The 23,543-nt window shown below is 63.7% G+C and overlaps 4 protein-coding genes across 9 annotated transcripts; 2 read left to right on the top strand and 2 right to left on the bottom strand.

Moving 5' to 3' along the window:
- Window positions 1-118: 118 nt before the first annotated feature.
- On the top strand, window positions 119-6,864 carry PCYT2 (phosphate cytidylyltransferase 2, ethanolamine). Of its 4 annotated transcripts, none has more exons than XM_043585388.1 (13): window positions 119-250; window positions 1,984-2,072; window positions 2,611-2,772; window positions 2,979-3,045; window positions 3,571-3,655; window positions 3,846-3,890; window positions 4,536-4,674; window positions 4,865-4,947; window positions 5,180-5,257; window positions 5,465-5,530; window positions 5,677-5,742; window positions 5,943-6,031; window positions 6,129-6,864. In XM_043585388.1, exons 1-13 carry the CDS (start codon window positions 162-164, stop codon window positions 6,238-6,240), a joined length of 1,170 nt encoding a protein of 389 aa, XP_043441323.1. In that variant the 5' UTR covers window positions 119-161; the 3' UTR covers window positions 6,241-6,864. The 4 variants fall into 4 exon arrangements, with proteins under 4 accessions (XP_043441323.1, XP_043441324.1, XP_043441326.1 ...); XM_043585389.1 differs by lacking the exon at window positions 119-250 and adding an exon at window positions 367-531; XM_043585391.1 differs by lacking the exons at window positions 119-250; window positions 1,984-2,072 and adding an exon at window positions 2,079-2,450.
- A 965-nt stretch (window positions 6,865-7,829) lies between these two features.
- On the bottom strand, window positions 7,830-8,478 carry NPB (neuropeptide B). Its single transcript, XM_043585394.1, has 2 exons — window positions 8,173-8,478; window positions 7,830-8,063 (listed from the first exon to the last, which is right to left on the bottom strand). Exons 1-2 carry the CDS (start codon window positions 8,413-8,415, stop codon window positions 7,935-7,937), a joined length of 372 nt encoding a protein of 123 aa, XP_043441329.1. The 5' UTR covers window positions 8,416-8,478; the 3' UTR covers window positions 7,830-7,934.
- A 2,318-nt stretch (window positions 8,479-10,796) lies between these two features.
- Window positions 10,797-17,301, bottom strand: ANAPC11 (anaphase promoting complex subunit 11). 3 transcript variants are annotated; one of them, XM_043585395.1, is made up of 3 exons: window positions 17,163-17,301; window positions 16,142-16,261; window positions 10,797-11,052 (listed from the first exon to the last, which is right to left on the bottom strand). In XM_043585395.1, exons 2-3 carry the CDS (start codon window positions 16,248-16,250, stop codon window positions 10,907-10,909), a joined length of 255 nt encoding a protein of 84 aa, XP_043441330.1. In that variant the 5' UTR covers window positions 16,251-16,261; window positions 17,163-17,301; the 3' UTR covers window positions 10,797-10,906. The 3 variants fall into 3 exon arrangements, with proteins under 3 accessions (XP_043441330.1, XP_043441332.1, XP_043441331.1); XM_043585397.1 differs by lacking the exon at window positions 17,163-17,301 and adding an exon at window positions 16,596-17,063; XM_043585396.1 differs by lacking the exon at window positions 17,163-17,301 and adding an exon at window positions 16,569-17,062.
- Window positions 17,302-17,379: 78 nt separating this feature from the next.
- ALYREF (Aly/REF export factor) lies at window positions 17,380-21,252 on the top strand. The gene is made up of 6 exons (XM_043585393.1): window positions 17,380-17,677; window positions 18,133-18,264; window positions 19,712-19,859; window positions 20,470-20,533; window positions 20,617-20,794; window positions 20,892-21,252. The coding sequence occupies exons 1-6, from the start codon at window positions 17,441-17,443 to the stop codon at window positions 20,904-20,906; spliced, it is 774 nt and encodes a 257-aa protein (XP_043441328.1). The 5' UTR covers window positions 17,380-17,440; the 3' UTR covers window positions 20,907-21,252.
- The last annotated feature ends 2,291 nt before the right edge of the window (window positions 21,253-23,543 follow it).

The following is a 23,543-nucleotide window of genomic DNA, read 5'->3' as shown; positions in this document are numbered from 1 at the left end:
GCGGCGGGCGGGGCGCCGGGGGGGCGGGACGGTGCTCGCCATTGGCCGCGCGCGGCGGGTGAGGCCCGCGTGACGCCGCGTGCGCCGGGTGGGGCGGGGCCGGCGGGCGGCGGCCGCTGGGAGTCGGGGAACCGGCCGGGCCGCGCCGCCGCTGCGGGGCCATGATCCGGAACGGGCACGGGGCGACCCGGGGCGCCGAGCCGCCGGGGCCGGGGGGCAGGCGCGCCGTGCGAGTGTGGTGCGACGGCTGGTGAGCGCGGGCGGCCGGGGCGGGGGCGGCTGGGCTGGGGCCGCCGCCCGGAGACGTGCCTGTGGCCCGGCCTGCTCCCAGTGTCCGGGGCGGCCGTGGATCGCGAGGGGCGGGCAGCGAGTCGGGGCCGACCCGCGCCCGCCCCGCCGCGGACGGCTGTGGGCCACAGCCCCCCGGCGCTGCCGCTCCCGCCGCTAAGCCGCCCGCCCGAATCTTGGCCGGTGGCAGCGCGGGGCGAGGGTGTCCGGTCCCCGCGACAGGAATCACGTTGGTGTTGTGAGGTGCGCCCCCTCGGAAGGAGCCGTGTGCTGCCCAGCTCGCCTATCGCTAGATCGGAGAGATTCCCCTGGGTTGTCTGGGCAGGGATCAGGGCAGGACTTGCTGGTGTCCCAGACCCCCAGTGAGGCCCCCAGGTCCCCGGGGCCATCCCAGGAGGGTTACAGTGCCCCCTCCCTTCTCTCTTCTGGCCAGCCAGACAGCTGGACTTGTTTCAAGATAAGTTTGGGGCTGTCAACAGGTAAGAGGAAGACTGACCTCTACTGAGGGCTTGCCACCTAGAGTGCTTTCTCCCACCTTTACTTAATGGGATCCGAGAGAGGGCAGTCCCCATCCCTGCTAGCTTACAGCTTCCAAGGAGAGCAAGAGGGGCTGCCGTGACTTTGCAGCTGCACCACGGTCACCCGGGTCAGGGGCAGAGGGAGCGTGGCTTCTGTTGGTGGACTCTGACCTTGGCCCTGGCCGGGCCGGGCCCCTACCCCAGCAGGCCCCCCATGGCCACACGGGCCACAGTAGCTAGGACACACCCTGCACCCCTGGCCCAGCCCGTGCAGTGAGCTTAAGGACCAGTCGTGCCTCTGGATTTGGACTTTTCTTCCCTCACCCCAGGGCCGGAGCCATGTGACCCCACAGGCTTCTGTGCCGGGACTGGTGCACTGTGGCGGGAGTAGCAGGTGGCATGGAGTGGAAGAGGGTCACCTGGAGAAGCGGGGGCAGTGTCACCTACTCAGGAGACAACATGAAGCTAGAAGAAAACAAAGCTCCTGTGGGGCTCACTTGGGGCCCCCAGAGAAACGTGCGGGTTCCCCTCGGCCCACGCGGGGAGCCCGTGAGTCTTCAGCTGAGAAGTTACTCTTAACCAGGCCTAGATCAAAGGATAAGAGCTCTACAACCAGAGGCCAGGGAGGTGGTGGTTGGCCCCAGAGAGCAGAGGCTCGCTGAGTTTCCGGAGGCCAGGGGGGAACAAGCAGGATTTCCGAAGCTAGCAGTTGCCTTTGCTCACTTTTGGACTTTGTTTTGTGTTGGCCCCAAGACTGTCCACCTGCCTCAGAGTGGAACAGAGTCCAGCCCACTCCTAAGTTACTGTCAGTTTAAAGCTTAAAGGGACTGCCTGCCACAGTTGGCGTTTGGATAGCGGAGGGGCTGAGAGCAAAGGGCAGAGCTCCGTGGTAGGTCTGGGGCGCACAGTATGTGCCGTGTGCTCGCCGGCCCTGGGGACCAGCGGGCCTTGTCCCTGGGCACAGTCCGGCCCCTGTCATGCTTGCCCAATGTGGCCCAGGGTGCGGTGGTGTGGAGAGCCGGGTACCCGCCTCCCCCTGAAAGCCCAGGCCCAGCCCAGACCCTGGGGAGCAGCTCCCAGTGGCGGCTTGTCAGAGGCTGCACCCCCCACACCTCCGCTTCCAGCTGCTCACTGCGTGTCCTCAGCACAGGGACTCAGCACCCTGTCCTTTTCACAGCTACGACATGGTGCATTACGGCCACTCTAACCAGCTGCGCCAGGCACGGGCCATGGGCGACTACCTCATCGTGGGTGTGCACACCGATGGTAAGCTGGGGCCGCCGCCTTTCACTAACTCTGCAGGGCCCTGCAAGGGGTGAGACCAGACCCAAGGCCGTCTTTCGGAAGATCACAGCTCAGCATGCTCACCCCGACTCCAGACCCAGGCTTAGCACCCCCAGGGCTTTCCCGCTGTGCCTCGCACGTTGAGCAGTGCAGCCAACGGACCAAGCCTCCGGCTCTGCCGCCCACTCCACACACACATCCGCATCGACCTGCTTCCCAGGGCCTTCGAGGACTGAGCACCCACTTGTCAAAGGGAGCGCTTGACTACCTGGAACCCGATGAAGGGACCGTGTAGTTGTCCAGCAAACACATCGTGAGCACCTGCGCTGGCCCGTAGAGGACAGAGCGGTGTCCGCTTGGGTGTGTTCCTGCCCTGTGGGCCGAGGGCGCAGTGACAGAGACAGCTGCCCGCGACGGAGCTCACGCGTGGTCAGAGACTGCTCGGTGCCGGGCGGGGGCTCCTGTGGCCCAGCCCCCCCAGAGCTCACGGGTCTCATCCTTGTCCTTTCTCCGGCTCTAGAGGAGATTTCCAAGCACAAGGGGCCCCCGGTGTTCACTCAGGAGGAGAGATACAAGATGGTACGGGCCATCAAGTGGGTGGACGAGGTGGTGCCAGCCGCTCCCTACGTGACCACGCTGGAGACGCTGGACAAGTACAGCTGTGACTTCTGTGTCCACGGCGGTGAGCGGGCGGGGCTGGGGCTCTGGGGCCTCCGCACACCTGGGGCAGCAGCACCGAGCCCTCGGGGGATCTGGGAAAGCCCTGGCTCCTTCCCCACCGGCGAGTCCCTGCGTGCCAGGCGGGCCTGGGAGGAGGGTTGGGGGTCCTAAAAGCCTGCGTGGCTCTGGGTTGAGGATCCTCGTGCCCGCGCGCGTGTCGCCCCTTAGATGACATCACACTGACGGTAGACGGCAGGGACACCTACGAGGAAGTGAAGCAGGCTGGGAGGTACAGGTGAGCCGCAGCAAGGGTCCCGCCTTCTCGAGGAGTGGGGCTCGAAGCTTCCCCCGGGCTCCGGCTGCCCGCGAGGAAATTGGCCGTGGCCCGCGTCTAGCGGGCAGGGCCGCAGCGTGGGGGGCTGGCGTGTCGTAGGCCTACGGCGCCCCACGCGGCGGCTACAGTAGGCGCACGGGGCCGTGACCGGGGAGCGGGTTCTGTCGCCGGTGACTAACTCAGAAGGCCGGCGCGGCCCGGCACGCCCTTGGCAGAGAACGCGCCGCAGGGCGAGACCTGAGAGTCCGGGGTGCGGCAGGGGCCGGAGCTGCCGCCTCCCCGAGGCTGGCCTGCCCACCCAGCGCCTCACGCTTGGGGTTTAGCAACGTTTTTCCTCTATTCTGTCATTTCCTTCAGTTGATAAAAGCACAGCGGCCTTCCCGCTCTCTGGTCTGCACGCGGCACGGCGGGGGGCTGGGGTGAGCCGGAGGTGGGGCCTCTCGACCGTGTCCAGGACGCGAGCCCTGACCCCACCTCTGTCCCCAGAGAGTGCAGGCGCACCCAGGGCGTGTCCACCACAGACCTCGTCGGCCGTATGTTGCTGGTGACCAAGGCGCATCACAGCTGTGAGGTGAGTCTGTGGGGGACCTGGGTGGCATCCTCGACGTCCCGGGGCTGAGGACACCGCTGGGAGCGAGGGAGCACCCAGCCTGCCGTGTCCTGACCCCTGTGTGGGCTCCAGGACAGTGAGTCTTAGGGGTCCTGGGGTTGGTCGTGTCTAGAGGGCGAGGCCCCTCAACATCCCGCATCCTTCCGTTCAGGAGATGTCCTCCGAGTACCGGGAATACGCAGACAGCTTTGGCAAGGTGAGCACTGACGTCCCCCCGCCGGGCCGCCCCTGGGGAAAGGCCGGCCAGGCTGCCCCTCACCCAGCCCCCTGCCTTCTGCGCCCTGGCTGGGCACTGACCACCGGGCCTGGCAAACTGGCCGGTCACAGCGGCCCCTGTCTGGTGGCCTCTAACTGGACGGCCTGGTCCTCTCTCTCTCCCTTTGTAACCCCCTCACCTGACACCCGGGAAGGAAGGAGACGCTTTCCTCCGAAGGCTCCTCCCAGGTGACCAGAAGGTGGCCTCAGGGTGCTGGATCCCCACAGGGGCCGCGTCCACCGGCGGGCCAGTTGTCAGGCCGTGGCGGTGTTGGCCGCAGTGCCTGCCGTGGCCATGGGGTGGAGCCGTGTCCTGCTGGTCACAGGGAGCTTACCCAGCCTGGCCCTGGAATGGACTGGGCATGGCCCGCCGGGCCCCCACCGTCCGGCACACAGACGGTCGAGCGAGCTGACAGGCTGCGGCTGGGGCTCGGGTTCTGGTCCACGGTCCCTGCTGCCTGCTCCCAGAACAGCCGGGCAGGCAGGTGTGGGCAGCCCCAGGCTCAGAGGAGGGGCTCGGGGGTGGGGACAGGTGAAGGACGTGCCTGCGAGGCGTGTCACCTACCAGACCCCTCTCGGCTCACAGTGCCCGGGGGGACGGAACCCCTGGACGGGGGTGTCACAGTTCCTGCAGACGTCCCAGAAGATCATCCAGTTTGCTTCTGGGAAAGAACCCCAGCCAGGGGAGACGGTCATCTACGTGGCTGGCGCCTTTGACCTGTTCCGTATCCTCTGGGACCTAGTGGGAGGGTCGCCCCCGTCCTGGGCCTTCTCTTTGCATAGCCACGTCTGTACCACCGGGCCACGGGACCCAGAGGGGCCTCACTGACTCCACGGGCCCCCAGACTGGGGTGGAGTGTGAGGGAGCTGGCCGGGGCCCCCGGTTCTGTTACCTGCTCCTTAACTTTGGCATGGACATCGGCCACGTGGACTTCCTGGAGAAGGTGCACGGCCTGGCAGAGAGGCCCTACGTCATCGCCGGCCTGCACTTTGACCAGGTCTCGCTCCCTGGACAGCGGATAGGGTGTGGGGGCCCGCGGGGGTTCCTGGGGTGGAGGTTGGGTCGGGGGGCCCACAGGAGGTGAGGCCTTGGATGCTGGTGGAGGCGGAGGACACAAACCGGGGCCTCTTCTGGGGACCGGGGCGGCCCCACCCACGAGGGACCGTTGGGGGATCACGGCCCTCACCCGCCCTGGGTTGCCTGCTCACCCGACCTCGCTCTGGCCCTAGGAGGTCAACCACTACAAGGGGAAGAACTACCCCATCATGAACCTGCACGAGCGGACCCTCAGCGTGCTGGCCTGCCGGGTACGTGCCGAGGTGGGCGGGTGGCCTGGGTGGTGTCTCCTTCCCAGCCTCATGGTCCCAGGGCATCCAGGAGGCTTGGGCTTCCGGCCGGCCAGCCCCACCATGCTGCCGCCCCAGGCCCTGCTTCCTTAGCGGCGAGAGCCCTCTCCCGGCACCCTCTGGCCGGGCAGGCTCCTAGCTAACCACCTGTGCTCCGTGTCTGCGTAGTACGTGTCGGAAGTGGTGATCGGGGCCCCATATTCGGTCACGGCGGAGCTCCTGGACCACTTTAAGGTGAGGCTGCTGGCGGGCCAGGTCACAGGGGAGGCCAGGCTGAGAACACGGCTGCAGCCTCTCCCTAGGAGGGCCCTGAGTGCCGGCGGCGGGGGGGACGGGGGGTGGGGTGGGGGCGGGCTCCCTGATCCCTGCTCCCTCCCCAGGTGGACCTGGTGTGTCACGGGAAGACGGAGATCGTGCCCGACAAGGACGGCTCAGACCCTTACCAGGTGGGTTGTGCTGGGACCCAGGCTGGGTGAGGACTGCCAGTCCAGTGGCACCCCGCTATGACGAGGCAGGTTGCTAACAGGCAGGACTGACGGCACCCGTTCTGGTCTTCCTGAGGGCCCCCTGGGCCCCGGGCAGCTGGGCAGTGTCCTCAGGTTCCAGAGGAGGGCCCTCATCTTCTCCCCTCCCCGCTGGCCCCCAGGAGCCCAAGAGAAGGGGCATCTTCTGTCAGATCGACAGCGGGAACGACCTTACCACGGACCTCATCGTCCAGCGCATCATCAAGAACAGGTGAGAGGGGTCCTGGCAGGGCCTGGGGGGCGGGGGGGGCGCAGAGAGCCACGAGGCCCAGGCCCGGGCACACGGCTCACCCTGGCCTGGCCCCCAGGCTAGAGTACGAGGCCCGGAACCAGAAGAAGGAGGCCAAGGAGTTGGCTTTCCTGGAGGCCAGGCGTCGGCAGGAGGTGCATCCCGAGAGGGAGAGTGACTGTGACTTCTGACCAGAGGAAGGTCACCGGAGCGCCCGGGTGCCGGCCCTCCCCCTGCTCTGCTCCCCGCGCCTTGAGGGCTTGGCTCCCGCGGTTTTAACAAAGCCTCCAGTGTTCCCTCTGACTGGCCCCGTCTCGGAAGGGCCAGAGTGGAGGACGCTGCCTCCCACCCCTCCGGCCAGGTGCCCTTCCCGCTGAGCCGCACAGAGAGGGCCTGCAGCACGGTGGGGCGGCCCAGCGAACAGGGTGAGCAGAGGGCACCTGCGGCTGGAGGGGCGCTGCCCTGTGGGCCGGTGGAGGCCCAGCTCAGCTCTCCCTGCCCCCGGAGCTCCGCAGACCCAGGACGGCCCTGCTGCCCAGCTCGAGGCGGTGCCCGTTCAGCCCTTTGGATCATTGAAGCCAGCTTCAGGGGAGCAGAGAGCCAAGGGGGGCACCCCCTTTCCGTCTCAGGGTGCAGACCATGCCGTCTCCTGCGTGGATACCTGTTGACCCGTGGCACGTCCTTGGTGCGCCGGGCCTGGCTGTTGGGTACTGTGCCCCCCGCTTCCCTGGCCGGCCTCGCTGCTCCCCCACAGACTGTTCTTGATTTTGTACCTGACTGGCTGGCGCACAACCCAATAAACCTGGTGGGAGGTACTCTGTGTTGGGCTCTTGGCCCCGCTCCCCCGCCCCACCATCCACGTACTGAGGGTGCAGCAGGCAATGTAGCAGCGAGGAACCTCCCCCCCCCCCCCCCAGTCTAGGACCCCAAGATGCTTCAGGCTGAATCCTGTGAAGGGAGGTCCAGATCAGCCTCCCTGGGGCGGGGGACAGGAATCCACCGGGACTCCCGGCAAGTGTGGGGGAGGCCGCTGCAGACCTGGCCGCACCCTCCTCGAGGGTGGGGACCACGTGCTTCGCTGTGGGTCAGAGGAGAGGTGAACGCAGGGCTCCCAGGCCTCAGGAGGGGCCGCCTGGGCCGCGCGCAGCTCTGGTGCCGGGGCCTCTGAGCAGCCCAGACCAGCCCCGAGATGCTGCGCCGCTGGTGGCCTCCCCCCTGCTGCCTGGCCTGTTTGCTCGTTCCTTCAACCCAAGGACCCACTGCCCTGTGCTCAGTACTTTGAGGTGTTTGGGGAACCACCCAGGAGCCGCCCCTCCAGCAAGGGACAGCTTTGTCCTCGAGAAAGCCAGGAAGCAAGGCAGAGCCAGAGTGGGCATCCCTGAGGCAGGAGGGTCCCCCCGCCCCGTCCCCCCTGGGATAGGGCGGTCACAGAGGAATTCTCTGACCAGGACACTGGAACTGGCTTAGACGACTCAGGCAGCACCTCCCAGGGGAACCCCGGAGCTATGTGGACAAAGGCAGGGAGGTAAAGGGGCTGGAGAGGCAGGACGCAGAGACCACCTCCGGGGGTGGGAGCAGGGCATGGGGCTAGGCTTCCAGTGCCCCCAGGAGGGCGGTGTGGATTTGGGGATGGTGCCTCTGTGCAGGCTATCTCACGACAGCCTGGTGGCCCAGAGCCGGGTGGGGGCCGGGAGCATCTGGAGACAGGCCAGGTCTGCAGGTCGCGCGGCGGCTACACAAGCCTACCCGCCCGCCCCTCTACCCCCACTCAGAGTCCGGCTGCGCTTCTCATTTATTCATTTAGCCGTTTACTGCGGGCACGGAGGGGGCACTGGGGGCACCGGCCAGGGCCAGATGAGGTCCAGGTCTCCGCGGTGGTCGGGGCTTAGGCGCTGCGACAGTCAGCAGCGCGGAGCGACAGGAACACGTCCGCCCGGCACTGGAAGGTGGCCCGGCCGTCGGGGAGCCTCTGGCAGCTCTGCAGATTCGGGGTCACGTCCTTGACACACACGGTCTGGGGGCGGGAAGAGGCTGAGGGAGCGACCGACGCCCCCGCCGCCCGCGCCCCGCCCCCGACCCCCACGCCCCCCGCCGCCCGCGCCCCCTCCGGCGGCAACACTCACGAGGCTCCGCGGGCTGCGTCGCGGCTCCGCGAAGGCGCCGGCCCGGCCCCGGGGTCCCGCGCCCACGGGGGGCGCGGAGCGGCGCGCGTACGGGGACCTGCGGAAGCCGGACAGCAGTCCCGCAGCGCGGCCCACCGAGTAGTAGCTGGGCCCCGCCGCCTGCTTGTACCACGCGAGGCCGGGCGGCGCCAGCAGCAGGCACAGCGCCAGGGCGGCGGCCACCAGCGGCGCGGACCGGGCCATGGGGACGCGGGGCGGCGGCGGGCGGCGGGGCTCGGAGCTCCAGCCGCGGCCGCCTTATATCTGTGGCCGGCGGGGCGCGGGGGCGGGCGCGGAGCACCTGGCGGGCCCCGCCTCGCGGAGCGAGCAGCCGTGCTGGGCAGCGCCTCCGCGCCTGCCGGGGATCGGGGCCCCATCCTCCCCCACCCCTGCCCGCTCCCTCTGCCCACGGTCCTGCCTGGGTAGAGCCTCAGCCGGAGCAGGGGCAAGCGGGACCGCACTGAATCTCCAACCAGCCGGAGGGCGCGCGGCCCTAAGGGTTCTACCCCTTGGAGGTCCTCAGTGCTCAAGGCTGGGGAGAGAGCCACCGTGCCCTAGGGACACTTTATCCTGCCCTAAAGAGGCACTGATCCCAGGGCCAGGGCTCCCTGAGGGGATCAAAGCCTGGGTGGGCCTGGGTGCCCCACACCCACCGGGGAAGGTTCTAACAAGGCTAACTAACAAGGCTAACTAACTAACAAGGCTGCTACTACTGAGGTCCTTTAGGAAGAGGTGGGTGGCAAGGCCAGGCCTGACCTCGGGGAAACCAGACCCAGGGACAGCTGACCAGAATCCGCAGGCCCTTCCCACCCAGCTCTGCCCCAGCCGTGGGTGGCCTCAGGAGCCTCAGGCCTCTCGGTGAACCCCAGTGTTCAACAGGAGATGAATCAGACCCAGTCCCCGCCTCAAGCCACAGACAGACGGGAAAACAGCCGCCCCGCCGCCGCCGGAGGGCAAGCAGAGTGGCTCACTGGAGGGAGAGAGTTTGCAAAGGCAGGTGGGATGAGCGGGTGCCTCCCGGAGGAGGGAGAGCAGCCCGAGGTTAGGGAGTCCTGAGCAGAGACACATGGCTGGATGTGAGCAGGGCCTGGTGGGCAGCTACGTGTTCAGCCTGAGGCCCAGCGGGCCCAGGGAGGACCAGGCTGGAGCCCACTGCAGAAAAGTCCCAAGTGGCAGGTAAGTGGGAACAGCCTGGAGGAGGGGCTGTGACCTTGGGCAAGTTGGCAAGCCCTCGGAGGCGGCGAGGTTGGGAAACCTGGGAGGCTGCACTCAGGGCCCGGCGCTCCAGCGTACAGACACGTCCCCGTGCCTCGTGTGCACTTCCTGTCACAGGAGAAAATTCCCCAGGCAGGGGAGGTGGGCTGGGGGCAAGCCAGGGCGAGGTCAGGAGACTGCCCAGGAGGGCCCTCCGCGGTGCCGCAGACCACCCCTCCTCCTGACTCCCCGGATACGAATCCAGACACTTTGTAGACACGAAGCCCCCTGCCCGGACCCCAGCGGCCAGATGTAACTTTGTTTGCAGGGGCTGTGGGGTGCACCCAAGAGGCTGAGCCCAGGCATCCCTCCCACTCAGTCCCTAAACATCCCGGTCACGTGTCCTCCCCAGGACAGATATCAGCATGGAGGTCCTGGCAGCTAGGTTTCTGGACAAGAGGCATGTGACCTTCAGCTTGGGTGGTGGTCCCCAGGGCCTCTTCTTTTCCTCTGGGTACAACATCCAGATGGGAAGTAGGGTGTCACACAGGTGACCAGGAGGCCAGCCCCTCTGTGTGAACCACCAGTCTTCTGTCCTGGGAGCTGAGAACAAGTAGTGTCACAAGTGCTCAGCAACTAGCCACCCATTAGGCAGATAGACACCCACGAGGCACAGAGCAGGGACCCCAGTGGGGGGTGGAGAGGGTCCACTGAGAATAGACTGGAAGGAGCCAGTGCCAAGTGACTCCCTGCAGCTCCCAGAGACATGCAGCCTACAGCAGGCTCTGTCCAGAAGCGGTCAAGACTCCCAGGGCTGGGACACAGTCCCCAGGGCCCCCCACCTCCCTCCCCAGCAGCTGTGGATTAACAGAGGTGTCCAAAGGAGCTTCCCAAAGGCTGTCCTTCCTCAAATAGAGGATCTCAGACACCCAGGGACACAGATGCCCTTGACATGACCCACACTGGGTAGGTCACAGCCCCGACGAGCTGGCCTCCAACTGGATCACCAGCACCTACTCAGGTACAGCGTTTCAGGAGGGACCGCGGGCAGCTGTGCAGTCAGAGGCCCACAAACTAGTCTGTGGGGTGGCTGGCAGCTTCGAGCAGGTGAGGGGCCAGATGACAGGCCACAGGCCTCCACTCCACCGTTCTTTCGTCCCCCCTGCTGGCACACAACGCGCACCCCAGGGCCTTTGCACCACCAGGCCTTTCAAGACCCCAGTCACTCTTGCCCCAGGCTCTCCTGACTGATCCTGCACTCCTTCTCCTCCCGGGGTGGTGACTCAGGGCCTGGGTGGCATCATCCAGATGTTTATTCATGAGTTTTCCTATCAAGGCATGCCCAGCGGGGCTGCAGCAGCGCCGAGCAAACAGGAGGCCTCCAGCAAGGCTCAGGCAATTCAATGAGTTTTATTTATTGGATAAAAGCGCCAACGCGTGATGAAAAACAAACGCAGCTCCAGTCCTCGTGTCAACCCTGTCACAGCCCAGAGGGGCCGCGTCACTCCTTGAACTTCCATTCCTGGCGGCACATGGGGCAGTGCTGCTGCACCTGCTGTGCGTTGAGCCACTTGAGGATGCAGTGCATGTGGAAGCAGTGGGAGCACTGGCCCCACACCAGGGGACAGTCGTCGCCCGGCACCTTGCCTGTGGGAGGGACAAGAGGACCGTGCACGTCACATGGGGCGGGGGGGCGGCTAGGGATGTCAGGCAGCCGTGGCAGTCCCAGGGGAGGGGGGGGGGGGTGTCTGTGTCCCGAGCCTGTCACACGCTGGGTTTCAGGAAAGCCCGAAATCAGGAGCGTTAACGCGCCTCTGCGGTGTGCCCCCCAACAAAGGTCAGCAGTGACCCCCGCGGGAATCACCCTCCCCTCCCCTGCGGGGGCTCAGTTCCAGGGAGCGCTCTGGCCTAGCCCGCAGACCATCTACAGACGCACCACAGTTCTGCCACGTAACCTGCCACAGGAGATCACAGCAGGAACGCATCTAGGTTACCCGTCCCCCCAGCCCCCAGCCCCCAGAGCCACCCATCTGAAGAGTGAGCTGTTTCTCCCGATCAAGAGAAGAGCTGGGGCCTTGGGACTGGGACAGAGGTTCCTCTCCCAGGCGGCAGTGACCCGGTGCAGGAAGAGGGGGTGGGGGGGACCCTGTGGCGTTTACCGCCCTGCCTGTCAGCAGCTGGGAGTGAGCACAGTGCTGCCACCCACCCCTTTTTCATTTCTGGTCCAAAAGGGCCCCGCCTCCAAGGCCAGGCGCGAGCCGCTGGCTTTCGCCGGGACAAGCCACCTCCACCTACCTTCACTGAGAGGACGTCCACACTGCCCCAAATCAGGACAAAAACGGGTCCCTCTGATTTCCCAGAATCAAGAAAATCCCATCACACGGCTGGTGCCAACAGAGGAGGACGACCTCCGCAGGCCCGGGTCGAGGTCCCCCCCAGGCCTTGAGAGCTGTGGCCTCTTATCCCCACCCCTCCTGGGGTGGCCGTCCCCCCACCTCACTGCCCTGGGGGTCCTCTACGCGTACCGAATGCTGTGTCCACGTGTCACTGGGGCACAAACGCAGGGGACCAGACGGACACACTGGGGCCAGGACACACAAGACATCCTGTCGTGGCAACAGCTGTTTCCACGCGTAGCCTAAACGCAAGTCTGGGGGCTCTCTGAGCACAGACCCTGCCTTTCGACTCCTGTGTCCACGGCCCTTCCTCCCGCCACCAAACAGAGGTGCTCGACCCTGCAAAATCACAGCGCTCCCACCGGGCTCTGTTCCCGCTGACCTGGGGCTGGGGGCCCGGCGGTGCTCTGTGGCCTGCCTGTCACCCCCCCTGGCGGACAGGAGGCCAGGGCACACGGTGTATCAGGGCGGCGGCCACTTGCGGAGCAGTAGCCCAGCCAGGCAGCTGGTGTGGGTGCCAGCCCAGGAACCTTCCAGATCTACTGTCAGCGTCAGCTCCCCTGTCCCTGCGCAGCCCCCGCCCCACAGTGGCGCACGCACCCCACCAAGTCAGAAAAGAGCCACCACTATGCCTTTTTCACCTGTCTGGGGCAAAAACTCCTTTTTCTAACAAAAAAGGAGTTCACTCCTTTTTCTAACAAAAAAGGAGTTCACTCCTTTTCTGAAATTTTTATGACAAAACCAGAAAATCATATCCTTAGCAAGTATGGAATTATTGAACTTGCTCTGCCCCCCCAGGCATGGGAGGGATGGGTGCTGGGGGGTGAGCAGGACCCTGTGCCAGGAGCCCATGTGGTATGACACCTGATGGAAACTACATGCCACCCCACCCCCACCCCTGAGGCCTTCCCAAGCCCAGCAGAAGTCAGCTTGGAATCACCCCTATGAAATTAGAGTCGCTTTGGAAAAGAGGGTCCCAGACAGTGGGCAGGAGCTAGCTCCCCGGGGGGGGGGGGGGGGAGAGAACGGGCCACGCCGTCCACGTGAGGCAGGGCGAGGGCAGGAGCCGCTTCCAGAACTCCGTACTGTCCCCACAGGCAGGCAGCCTGCTTCAGGCTCTGACGGGCACCTGAGCACAAGGTCGGTGACTCACCCAAGGGCTGGCTGGTGTCCTTTGTAATGAAAAGCCCCCGCAAGGAGACCTTTACTCCCAAAGCCCTCAGGGACAGGGAGCAGATCTTAAGACAGCCTCAGTCACCCTGGGTTCTCCACAAGAGCTCAATTTTAGCGAGAGAAACCCCGCCTCACTTAATCTGTACAAAGAGCACCATAGGCTTGTCGAACACTCTGCACGTTACAACCGGCTCTCACACTTAACCTCGAGTCTGAACACCAGACTCTGGATCCCCCACTCTGGGGCGCCTGGGGGGCTCAGTCATCTGGGCTGCTTGGGTCACGGTCTCAGGATTTGTGGGTTCTACCCCCCCCGTCGGGCTCTGCGCTGCCTGCTTAGGATTCTGTCCCTGTCTGCCCCTCCCTTGCTCGTGTGTGCTCTCGCTCTCGATCTCAAAATAAATACACTTTAAATCCCCTACTCTCTGCAGCAACAGACCCGCTTCCACAAAACCTGAGCACCCCCTTAAACGCAGAGATGCCCGACTACAGGCCCAGTGGAACCTGCCCTGTGTGGGCTGTGTGGGAGTGCCACCTGTCAGACACAGGCTCACTCTACCACACCCAGTCGAGGGCAACGTTCCAGACTTTTCTTTTCAGAAGGTAACAGTCTGTTGCTTAGGAGGAAGCTGCAAACGCGTGCCCTTCCAGGCTCCCGTAGCCCTCTAAGAATGATTGAAATAAGGGCACCTGGGTGGCTCAGGTGGCTAGGTGTCTGACTTCAGCTCAGGTGGTCATCTTGCGGTTCGTGACTTCGAGCCCCCCGTCAGGCTCTGTGCTGACAGCTCAGAGCCTGGAGCCTGCTTCCCGCTTCCCATTCTGTGTCTCCCTCTCTCTCTGCCCCTTCCCTGCTTACACTCTGTCTCTCTCTCTCTCAAAAATAAATAAACGTTAGGGGCGCCTGGGTGGCGCAGTCGGTTAAGCGTCCGACTTCAGCTCAGGTCACGATCTCGCGGTCCGGGAGTTCGAGCCCCGCGTCAGGCTCTGGGCTGATGGCTCAGAGCCTGGAGCCTGCTTCCGATTCTGTGTCTCCCTCTCTCTCTGCCCCTCCCCCGTTCATTCTGTGTCTCTCTCTGTCTCAAATATAAATAAACGTTAGGGGCGCCTGGGTGGCGCAGTCGGTTAAGCGTCCAACTTCAGCCAGGTCACGATCTCGCGGTCCGTGAGTTCGAGCCCCGCGTCGGGCTCTGGGCTGACGGCTTGGAGCCTGGAGCCTGTTTCCGATTCTGCGTCTCCCTCTTTCTCTGCCCCTCCCCCATTCATGCTCTGTCTCTCTGTGTCCCAAAATAAAATAAACGTTGAAAAAAAAAAATTAAAAAAAAACTGAGTTGTTGGGGCGCCTGGGTGGTGCAGTCGGTTAAGCGCCCGACTTCAGCCAGGTCACGATCTCGCGGTCCGGGAGTTCGAGCCCCGCGTCGGGCTCTGGGCTGACGGCTCGGAGCCTGGAGCCTGGAGCCTGTTTCCGATTCTGTGTCTCCCTCTCTCTCTGCCCCTCCCCCGTTCATGCTCTGTCTCTCTCTGTCCCAAAAATAAATAAACGTTGAAAAAAAAAATTTAAAAATAAATAAATAAATAAATAAACAAACAAACATTAGAAAAAATCAATAAAAAAAACACCACAAAGAAGAAATCTGATAAAACCTGGCAGTGGACACGGTGTGAAAAACATGACTCTGCTGAAGGGTCAGCTGCCTCGGAAAGGTTAAGAGAAGGGGGGAACAGGGGCTTGTTGCAGATTCAACAGCCAAGGCAGAGCAAAGCAAGCAAGCACTCACCGATCCTGCTCACACCATCAAGGACAGAGACGACGACAGACAGCAGGAAAAATCTGAGCAAGGACTAAGCACAGGGGTAACGCTAAGGACTTACCACCACGTCTGATGCGACAGCACTGCCGGTAAAAAACCCAAGTCACAGCTAGAGACTCTGCAGGAGTCCAGTGAAACATCCTATTTACCTGTTACCATAACACACTTGAAAACCCTGAGGCAAACATGGAAACTTTCCTCAGGCATCATCATCCTACATCCCGGGTGCATCCTGGATGCGGGGAAGGGGTATCCTTATGATATTCCACTTTTTGTTCGCTTGAGAATCTTTAAAAACTTTTAACATGTCTTTGTACTCCGTGCATTTTTGTTTTTTTAAACATTATTTTTTTTTAACGTTTTTTGTTTATTTTTGAGACAGGGAGAGACAGAGCATGAACGGGGGAGGGTCAGAGAGAGGGAGACACAGAATGTGAAACAGGCTCCAGGCTCTGAGCTATCAGCACAGAGCCCGACGCGGGGCTCGAACCCACGGACCGCGAGATCATGACCCGAGCCGAAGTCGGACGCTTAACCGACGTCGGACGCTTAACCGACTGAGCCACCCAGGCGCCCCTTAAACATTATTTAAGTAGGGGAGCCTGGGTGGCTCAGTCGGTTAAGCGTCTGACTTCAGCTCAGGTTGTGATCTCCTGGTTCATGAGTTGGACCTCTGAGTCGGCCCTCATCGGGCTCTCTGGCTCTCTGCTGTCAGTGCGGAGCCTGCTGGGAATCCTCTGCCCCCCTCTCTCCCTGCCCCTCCCCTGCTTGCTCGTGCACATGCGCACACATGCACATGCTCTCTCCCTCTCAAAAATAAGTATTTTTAAAGTTTACTTATTTTGAGAAAGAGAATACGTGAGCAGGTGAGGGGCAGAGAGAGAGAGAGAGAGAGAGAGAGAGACAGAGAGAGAGAGACAGAGAGAGAGAGAGAGAAAGAGAGAGAGAGAGAGAGAGGGAGAGAGAGAGAGAGAGAGAGAGAGAATCCCAAGCAGGCTCCAAGCTGAGAATTCGGAGCCCAACTTGGGACTCCAATTCATGAACCGTGAGGTCACGACCTGAGCCCAAATCAAGAGTCAGACTCTTAATTGACCGAGCCACCCAGGCGCCCCCTTGCCCCACGTATTTCATAGCTGAGTTTGATCACAATAAAAGGCTACGACCCTTTTTCTTACAAAACTTTTGATGGGGTCTCTATACAAACGTGTGACCAAACCACTTGGCTTTCCTCTGCCGACTTTTCTTCTTGAGGACAGGGGCCCCAAAACCCAGGCACTTTGTGCAGTTTTTTTCCGGGGAGACGCCAAGACCAGGCCAGCAGGCAAAGCTCAAGAGGGAGGGAACACAGGGGACACTCACAGTCCGGGCAGCAGCCATTAAAGGCCATCCGACAGATGCCACAGTTCTCGTCGTTGGCCACCCAGAGCCAAGTGGCCACGCCATTCCAGCACTTAATCTTCACCTTCATGGCGGTGGAGCCTGCGAGCAAAGGAAAGAGATCGGCTGGCTACATTCAGCTACAGCATCTAGGCCCCCAGGGATCAAGAGGGTCAGGAACCGATGCCCAGGCTGAGAAATCCAGAGGGGTGGGTGAGCACAAGTCTGCCTACAAGGTGGCAGGGGCAGGACCGGGACCTCCTTGGGCGGACCAAGCGCCCCAAGAGCTAGGCTCCCTACATTTTCAGAGCATCCGCAGTCTACCCTGCGTCCACCAAAGGGTGCATGGGCGTTCAACGATATTTGCAAAAACGTGCCATACAGTGCTTTTCAAAGGCATAAGACTAACTTGGGGTTAACAAATGAAGACCCAGACCCGGCTAACGAGGAAGTCATGCCAAGGAACAACCACTCAGCCCGCGGTCCCGGTCGCGGGCTCGGTCGCCAGCTAGGCAAGCTGCGTGCCGCCTCCTCCCCCGCCGCCGCCGCCGCCGCCGCCACCAAAAGGGGACCTGGTTGCTGGGTAGGGGGATGCGGGCCGGGACCCGGGGCTCAGGCTCGGTGAGAAGGTGGGGCGCGGAGAAGGACGCAGAGGCGAACGCGGGAGACGCTGGGGCGCGGGGAGAGGGGAACGCGCGGGAAAAGGGTGAGGGCGCAGAGAAGGAGGAACGCGGGTTGAGAGCGCGGGGAAGGAATGGGGGTCGAGCGCGGAGACAGGGCGCAGGGAAGCGGTAGGAGCAGGTAGAAGGTGTGAGGCGCGGCGAAGGGGTGCGGGGCAGGAGTGCGGGGGCGGGGAGAGGGCGCGCGGAAGAGGCGGGAGCGCGGGGAGAGGGTGTGGGCGGGGTGAAAGGTGCGGGTTCAAGGCTCGGAGTGGGGAGGGGCGGGGGAGGGGCGGCGCGCCAGGCCCGCCCCAACGGCCGCGCTCCGCCCCGCGCTGTCGCACCTCCGCCGGCCTAACCGCGCGCTGCCCCGCCCGCCTTCTGTCGGCAGCGCCCGCGCGGGAAGGTATAAAAACGACCGCGGCCACTGCCCGGCACCTCACAGCTGCGCCCGCCGAACTCGCGCCTCGGCGCGCACGCGCCGCCCCGCCCCCGCAGCCCGCCCGCAGCCAATCCCCGGCCTCTCCGAGGACTCGGCACCGGAAGACACCGCGCGGCCCCGGAAGTGACGCCCCGGCGTGCTGACGCGCGGGCTCGAGCCAAGGCCGATTCCGCGCCCGCCATGGCCGACAAAATGGACATGTCTCTGGACGACATCATTAAGCTGAACCGGAGCCAGCGAGGCGGCCGCGGCGGAGGCCGGGGCCGCGGCAGGGCCGGCTCCCAGGGCGGCCGCGGCGGCGGGGCGCAGGCCGCCGCGCGAGTGAACCGAGGCGGCGGGCCCATCCGGAACCGGCCGGCCATCGCTCGAGGCGCGGCGGGCGGCGGCGGCAGGAACCGGCCGGCGCCCTACAGCAGGGTGAGTGCGGAGGCGGCGGGCCTCGGTGGGGAGCGGGCCGGCGGGGCGGGGCGGCGCGCGGCGGGGAGGGCCGCAGGCCGCGCCGGGCCGGTGGGCGCGGGCGCCGACCCGGCGGGGAGGCCGCGCGCCGGCCGGGCCCGGGAGGCGGAGACCCTCCCGGCCTTTGTCTCGGCCGGGCGCCGGGCCTCGTGGCGGCGGGGCCGAGGGGGCGTTGGGCGCGGCCGCGCCGGCGGCGGGAAGTTAGTTGGAGGGAACCCGAGGAGCTGCGGGGCCCGGGGCTCCCGGGGGCTCGGCTGCGGCCTGACGCGGCGTGGGCGGGAAGGGCAGGGCCGCGCGGGTCCGTGTGCGTTTCCCTCCGGGCCCCGAGTGTCGTGCCCGGCCTGTGAGGACGAAGGAGAGTCCCAGAGAGCCGCTCACGGGTCCGGGTCCGTTCTTGTGTTTTCTTTCCCCTTCAGCCGAAACAACTTCCCGACAAGTGGCAACACGACCTTTTCGACAGCGGTTTCGGGGGCGGCGCAGGCGTCGAGACGGGTGGGAAACTGCTGGTGTCAAATCTGGATTTTGGAGTATCGGACGCCGATATTCAGGTAAGGCCCGGGAGCTTCTTGGCGCGCAGTTGACCCCTCACGGGCTCGGTCCCGTTCGGGACGTGGTCTTGAATCTCCTGCACCGTAGACCAGTGAGCCCTCCCCGGCCCCCCGTGAGGAGCTGCGGGGACGCAGAGCAGAGGTCACGCTAGCCGCCAGCCCCGCAAGTAGGCCAGTGTGTTGGAAGCCAGGCCCCCAGCCCGGCGCGAGGAGCTGGCGCCCTTCTAAGACGTTCTGTCAGTGAGGATCCCCTGCCGGAGCTCCCAGCCGGGCCGGAGAGGCGGCTCTCCCGTGTGTCTCGCGTTAGGGACCCAGCCGGGATGTTTCTTTGGTTTCTTTTGCGTTTGTTTTAGCTGTTTGTTGGGAGGAGAAGACCTGTTTTCGTGGAAGCAGGTAGACAAGACAGACACAGGATGGTGCCGGGCAGCTTTCCTGCCCCGTTTGCCTCGAGCTGCAAGCTCCGCGTCTGGCGGAACTTGCCTCCGGCTCCCCCCCCCACCCCGTCTTTGTAGCGACATGGTTTCAAACCCATCCTTGTCTGAAGCTGTGTTTTCTTTCGTTTGCTTTCTTTTTCCTTTTTTTCTTTTTGATTGAATTCCAAAGGCGCATAAACTTATTTTCTGGTTAAGTAAAGCTACCTGGAGGATCGGTCCCAGAGATGGCTGGGTCAGGGTGCCGGGCCTTCCTGGGTTCAGTTTCCCAGAGCCCCGCTGTTTGTTTGACTACCATGGGAGGACAGAGCAAGGCCGGTGAGCACTCACGGTGTCTCAACACTTTTTTTAAGGTGGTTTCTGGCCTCCACTGGAAACCGCTTTTGGTGAACTCCACTTCCCGCTGTGTGCCTGCGGCCGGAGTAGCCCCACACTCTGGGTTCCCTCTCCAACTCCCAGCCTGCCTGAGGTCAGGGCAGTTTCCATGGCAGCGCTTGACTTCAGCCTTTGCGGCAGGCTTGAGTAGGAGGAGAGGGAAAGGTGAGCCAGAAATCTGCCCTGGGGGAGGGGCTGGGTCAGGGCTCCCGCATCAACGGGCCCTGTGAGCCGGTCCACATGACGGATAGCGTCCCTTGCTCTGTGATCTTGGCCTTTGCTGTGTCTTGGTACAGTCCTTGGGTGTGTTGGAAATTTTCCTCTGTTGGAGAAGATAGCGACTTAATCTCGTGCCCTTCACTGGTGGGCTTTGCGGTCCTTTACCTGCCTCCTGGTACCGGTGTCAGGTCCCCACGCTGGCAGGAGCCCTCAGGCCCAGCTGCTCCCGGAAGTTGCTGTCCCGTCCGCCCCTCCCTTCCCCCCCAGTTTGCACTGCCCTGCCCCCATACGTGTCTGCCTCCCAGGGAAAGACCCCCCCCCCCCCCGCCCCCGCCCCCCAGAAGTTCACACTCCCAGGGACGGCCCTGGGCCCCCAGGAAGGGGAGCCGCTTTGCTAACAGCTGCACTTTTCCGGCCCCCAGGAGCTCTTCGCTGAGTTCGGAACTCTGAAGAAGGCGGCCGTACACTACGATCGCTCAGGGCGCAGTTTAGGAACAGCCGACGTGCACTTTGAACGGAAGGCAGATGCCCTGAAAGCGATGAAGCAGTACAACGGCGTCCCCCTGGATGGTGCGTCCGAGGTTGGACCCAGAATGGTAGAGGGGCCGCATCTAGTTGTGGAGTCTGGGGCTGGCAGCTGTCCGTGCAGGAATGTGGCTTACCCCCGTGGCTGAGGACACTTTGCATTCGCCCCTTTGTCTCTCTCTTCCATTCTGCCACCTCTCATGCTGCCCCACACATCCGGACCAACCTCTTGTGAACCCCCATCCAGCAAGCTACATCCCTCCCCTCCTTCAGCTCCTTCCGGAAGATTCACTTCTGTGAAGCCTTCTCAGAGCCGCCATAGTACACCTCTGAGTGCGGGGCTGTAGTCGTAAAGACAAAGGTACCGGTCCTTCTTCCGTCAGGTCACCCACACCTTTCCACCCACGAGCACCCCGGACACCTGAGCAGACACCCACCTGACCTGGACTCGGAAGGAGCGAGGAGGTCCTGGCGGGCTTGACATCGGCACCGCCCCGCCCTCCGGCCGGTGTCACTCGGCCGCTCCCCTTGCGGGCAGCACTTGAGACACACAGCCCCTTTCCAGCGCTTGCATGGAGACCGGGGTGCGGTGCCCCCGCGGGTGCACCTCAGAGCCCTCTAACTGGAGCGCGCCCTCTTGTGTGCTTTGCCACAGGCCGCCCCATGAACATTCAGCTCGTCACGTCACAGATTGACACACAGCGGAGACCCGCACAGAGGTGAGTTGGGGGCCTGTGGCACGTGGCCGCTCGTCCCGCGGGCCTGTGCAGGTCACGGGAGTGAGGTCCGTTTTCCTTGCCAGCGTAAACAGAGGCGGGATGACCAGAAACCGCGGTTCCGGAGGCTTCGGGGGCGGTGGCGGCACCCGGAGAGGCGCTCGCGGAGGAAGCCGGGGCAGGGGCAGAGGCACCGGCAGGAGTTCGAAGCAGCAGCTCTCCGCCGAGGAGTTGGACGCCCAGCTGGACGCTTATAACGCCAGAGTAAGGCCCGGGGCCCGGGGGGCGGGGCCACAGACTGCCTGGGGGCGGGCGGGGGGGGGGGGGGCTCGTTGGAGTGAGAAGTTTTTGTGTGTTTCAGATGGACACCAGTTAAACAGACCGGCAGATCCTCGAGCGGAGCAGGACCCGGACGTCCCCTCCGTGCTCCCTGGCGGGAGGGGGGTGGAGGACCGGGGCTGTGCAGCCAATGACGGATTTGTTTCTTTTATGTTTTAAAATAGGATTTAAAAACTCATGTAAAGGTTTTTTGTTCTTTTTTTCTTTTTTTTCTTTTTTTTTTTTTTTTTTTTTCTTTTTTTTCTTTTTTTTTTTTTTAAATTCTGAAACAGACCTGTTTTGTACCGAGTTATTTTTGGGATAAATTTTACCGGTTGCTGTTGTGGAGAAGGTGGCGTTTTCACCTTTGCCATAATAAAATAGAAACGTGTGTAGGACTGGAACCGTTTGATTTGTCCCGCTGTCGGAGTCCTTGCTTGGGCTGGAACTTTGGTGTCGCGACCGGATGAGAGTGTGTGGGGAACAGTCCCACGGACACCTGGAGCCCTGGCACGGCCGCCGGAGTCCGTGCTCCAGGCGGGTGCTGGGCGGGAGGACCTGGGAGCAGCCGCCTCTGCCACCTGCACCGGACGTCAGGGGCGGACCGCGGGCCCCACGCTGTTGCCAGACTTCACGTGCCCCGGCTGGGCCGTTCCCTTCCTTCTGGTGCTCTGGTTCTCAGAAGCCTGGGTTCGGCAGCGACGGCAGCATGATCCCTTCGTGGCCTTCTCTGTCCTTTATGTTAAGGGACGAGCCAGAAAGCGTTCTCGTAAGAGGACCGGGATGTGCCTGGCGAGGTAGCCTGGGGAGCTGTGGCAGAGTCCGGTTTGACGTGCAGGGAACTGGAGGGACTGGAGGAACAGGTGCCCCGTTTGGACCCCCCTCTGGGACAGATCGGAGCAAGCCGGTGACGTCACTGGTCTCTACTCCCTATACCTTGCGGCTCGGAAGAGGCCCGCCCGGGTCCCAGTGGGAGGCAGGGCATGGAGACCTGTCTGGAGTCTTCAGGATTTTCCGCCTTCCTCTCTGGCGCCTGTGGATGACCCGGTTCTACCCCAAAGCCAGTGCGACCCGAGGGCCCCGGCTCTGCGGCCTGCGGGCACGGACCCAGGTGCTGTGGGCAGGGAGGACGAGGTGCGGCCGTGGAGAAGAGCCGTGGGGAGCACAGCCCGTGGCTCAGGTCGACCTCCACGCTCGGGACAGTGCTCCAGAGTCCTGAGAAAGGAGCGTGTACAGGAGCGGCCCTTTCGCTGTCGGTTCTAGCTCTTGCTCCGCAGCCAGTGGCCGCCATCGGAACGGCCTGTGTCATGCTGGGGACTGGGCAGAAGAGTGACTCCCCCGGCGGGCTCAGCCCTGGGGGAGCCCAGCGTAGCAGGGGAGAGGACCGGCCCGTGCCCGGCCCCGGTGGTGTGTCTGGGAGGCCCGGACGTGATGGAGGTCGGAGCGTCCAGGTGCAGTGGGACAGTGTCCCTGGGAGGTGGTGCCAGGCTAAGGTGGTGGGCCACCCGAAGAGAACACCTGGTGGAGGTCGGGGGGAGGCCCAGGCCAGAGGCCACAAGTATGGAACTGACGGCCACTGGGATGGGGAGGGCGGGGTGGCGGCCCAGAGGCATCAGAACAGTGGCCGAGGGTGCCATGGTGCAGAGAAAGGCCCGGGAGAAAAGCAGGGAAAGGGTCCGCTCCGTGTTGGATCCGGGAGGTGAGCAGAGACCCCGGACACGGTCGGGCCTGGAGTTGGGACCCCATGGGTGCTTGGAGTTGGACGTCGTCAATTTGGCGGCTGTTGACACATGGACCCTAGCAAGGCCACGGCCAGTGGCGTGGCCCAGGAAGGGCTGGAGGTGACAGGAGATGCAAGAGGGGGTGATGTCATGGGCTGGGGAGGCCACTGAGGGGGAGGAAGACTAAATAAGGAGACCCGAGACGTTGCAGGTGAGTCCGGTGGGGGGCTGCTGGCCAGACTCCTGAGCCGGAAGAAGCCTCCGACGCTTTCCCTGGGGACATTTCATTTCAAGGGCTGGGGGACCCTGTCACTGTGTCTGCCGGGAAGCTCTTGAGAGGAAAATCGGGGGGCAGGGGGGGCTGTTGTGTTCGCAGGACAGCATCCGTGGTCCGAGGCAAACCAGGCATCTGGCCACCTAAGGGAGAGTGCCAGGCGTCCCTGCACTGGCCAGCACCCTTCGTCCCCCAAAGTACCAATCGAATGAGACAAAGCCAAAGTGACACTTAGCGGTCTTGCATGTCCCTCCTGCACTGCGCCCAGACACCGAACTGCGATTGGCCAGCACCTGTCAACAGCCAACCAGATGGATCAGGCCACCCCCTTAGCCCAGACCCGACGCCGGGTAGCCCTCTTCCTGGCCCTCAGTCTGCACGGAAGCCCAGTGGTGGGTCCAGAAGCGCGTAGGTGATTCGCTTGGCCAGAAGCCGGCACCAGGGAGGAGAGGCAGTGAACCCGCACGGATTGCAGGCCCTGGGCCTGGGGCCTGACCCTTACCCGGTGGCTCGTGTGGGGAAGAGGCAGTCAACCCGTATGCTTGGCTTTCGGGTGGTTGAGCAAAGATCCCTGTGGTTCCTGAGGAATCTGGAATAAGAAGCAACAACCTGTCCCTGCGGACTGTAGGAAACCCCGAAGAGGCCGGGGCGGCGGACTCCTTGAGCGAGCGTCACGCTTCGCACACCCCTGTGGCACCCT

Source organism: Prionailurus bengalensis, chromosome E1 (assembly GCF_016509475.1).
Source record: "Prionailurus bengalensis isolate Pbe53 chromosome E1, Fcat_Pben_1.1_paternal_pri, whole genome shotgun sequence".
NCBI lineage: Eukaryota > Metazoa > Chordata > Mammalia > Carnivora > Felidae > Prionailurus > Prionailurus bengalensis.
This window is presented reverse-complemented; position numbering and strand designations above follow the sequence as displayed.

Excerpts from the sequence above, each read along its gene's own strand:
- ALYREF (XM_043585393.1), top strand. The coding sequence starts at position 17,441 with ATGGCCGACAAAATGGACATGTCTCTGGACGACATCATTAAGCTGAAC. Across the intron at positions 17,678-18,132 it reads GGCCGGCGCCCTACAGCAGG|CCGAAACAACTTCCCGACAA; the intron begins GTGAGTGCGGAG and ends TTTCCCCTTCAG. Across the intron at positions 18,265-19,711 it reads TATCGGACGCCGATATTCAG|GAGCTCTTCGCTGAGTTCGG; the intron begins GTAAGGCCCGGG and ends TCCGGCCCCCAG.
- PCYT2 (XM_043585388.1), top strand. The coding sequence starts at position 162 with ATGATCCGGAACGGGCACGGGGCGACCCGGGGCGCCGAGCCGCCGGGG. Across the intron at positions 3,046-3,570 it reads AAGCAGGCTGGGAGGTACAG|AGAGTGCAGGCGCACCCAGG; the intron begins GTGAGCCGCAGC and ends CTCTGTCCCCAG. Across the intron at positions 3,891-4,535 it reads ACGCAGACAGCTTTGGCAAG|TGCCCGGGGGGACGGAACCC; the intron begins GTGAGCACTGAC and ends CTCGGCTCACAG.
- NPB (XM_043585394.1), bottom strand. The coding sequence starts at position 8,415 with ATGGCCCGGTCCGCGCCGCTGGTGGCCGCCGCCCTGGCGCTGTGCCTG. Across the intron at positions 8,064-8,172 it reads GACGCAGCCCGCGGAGCCTC|ACCGTGTGTGTCAAGGACGT; the intron begins GTGAGTGTTGCC and ends TCCCGCCCCCAG.
- ANAPC11 (XM_043585395.1), bottom strand. The coding sequence starts at position 16,250 with ATGAAGGTGAAGATTAAGTGCTGGAATGGCGTGGCCACTTGGCTCTGG. Across the intron at positions 11,053-16,141 it reads TAATGGCTGCTGCCCGGACT|GCAAGGTGCCGGGCGACGAC; the intron begins GTGAGTGTCCCC and ends TCCCTCCCACAG.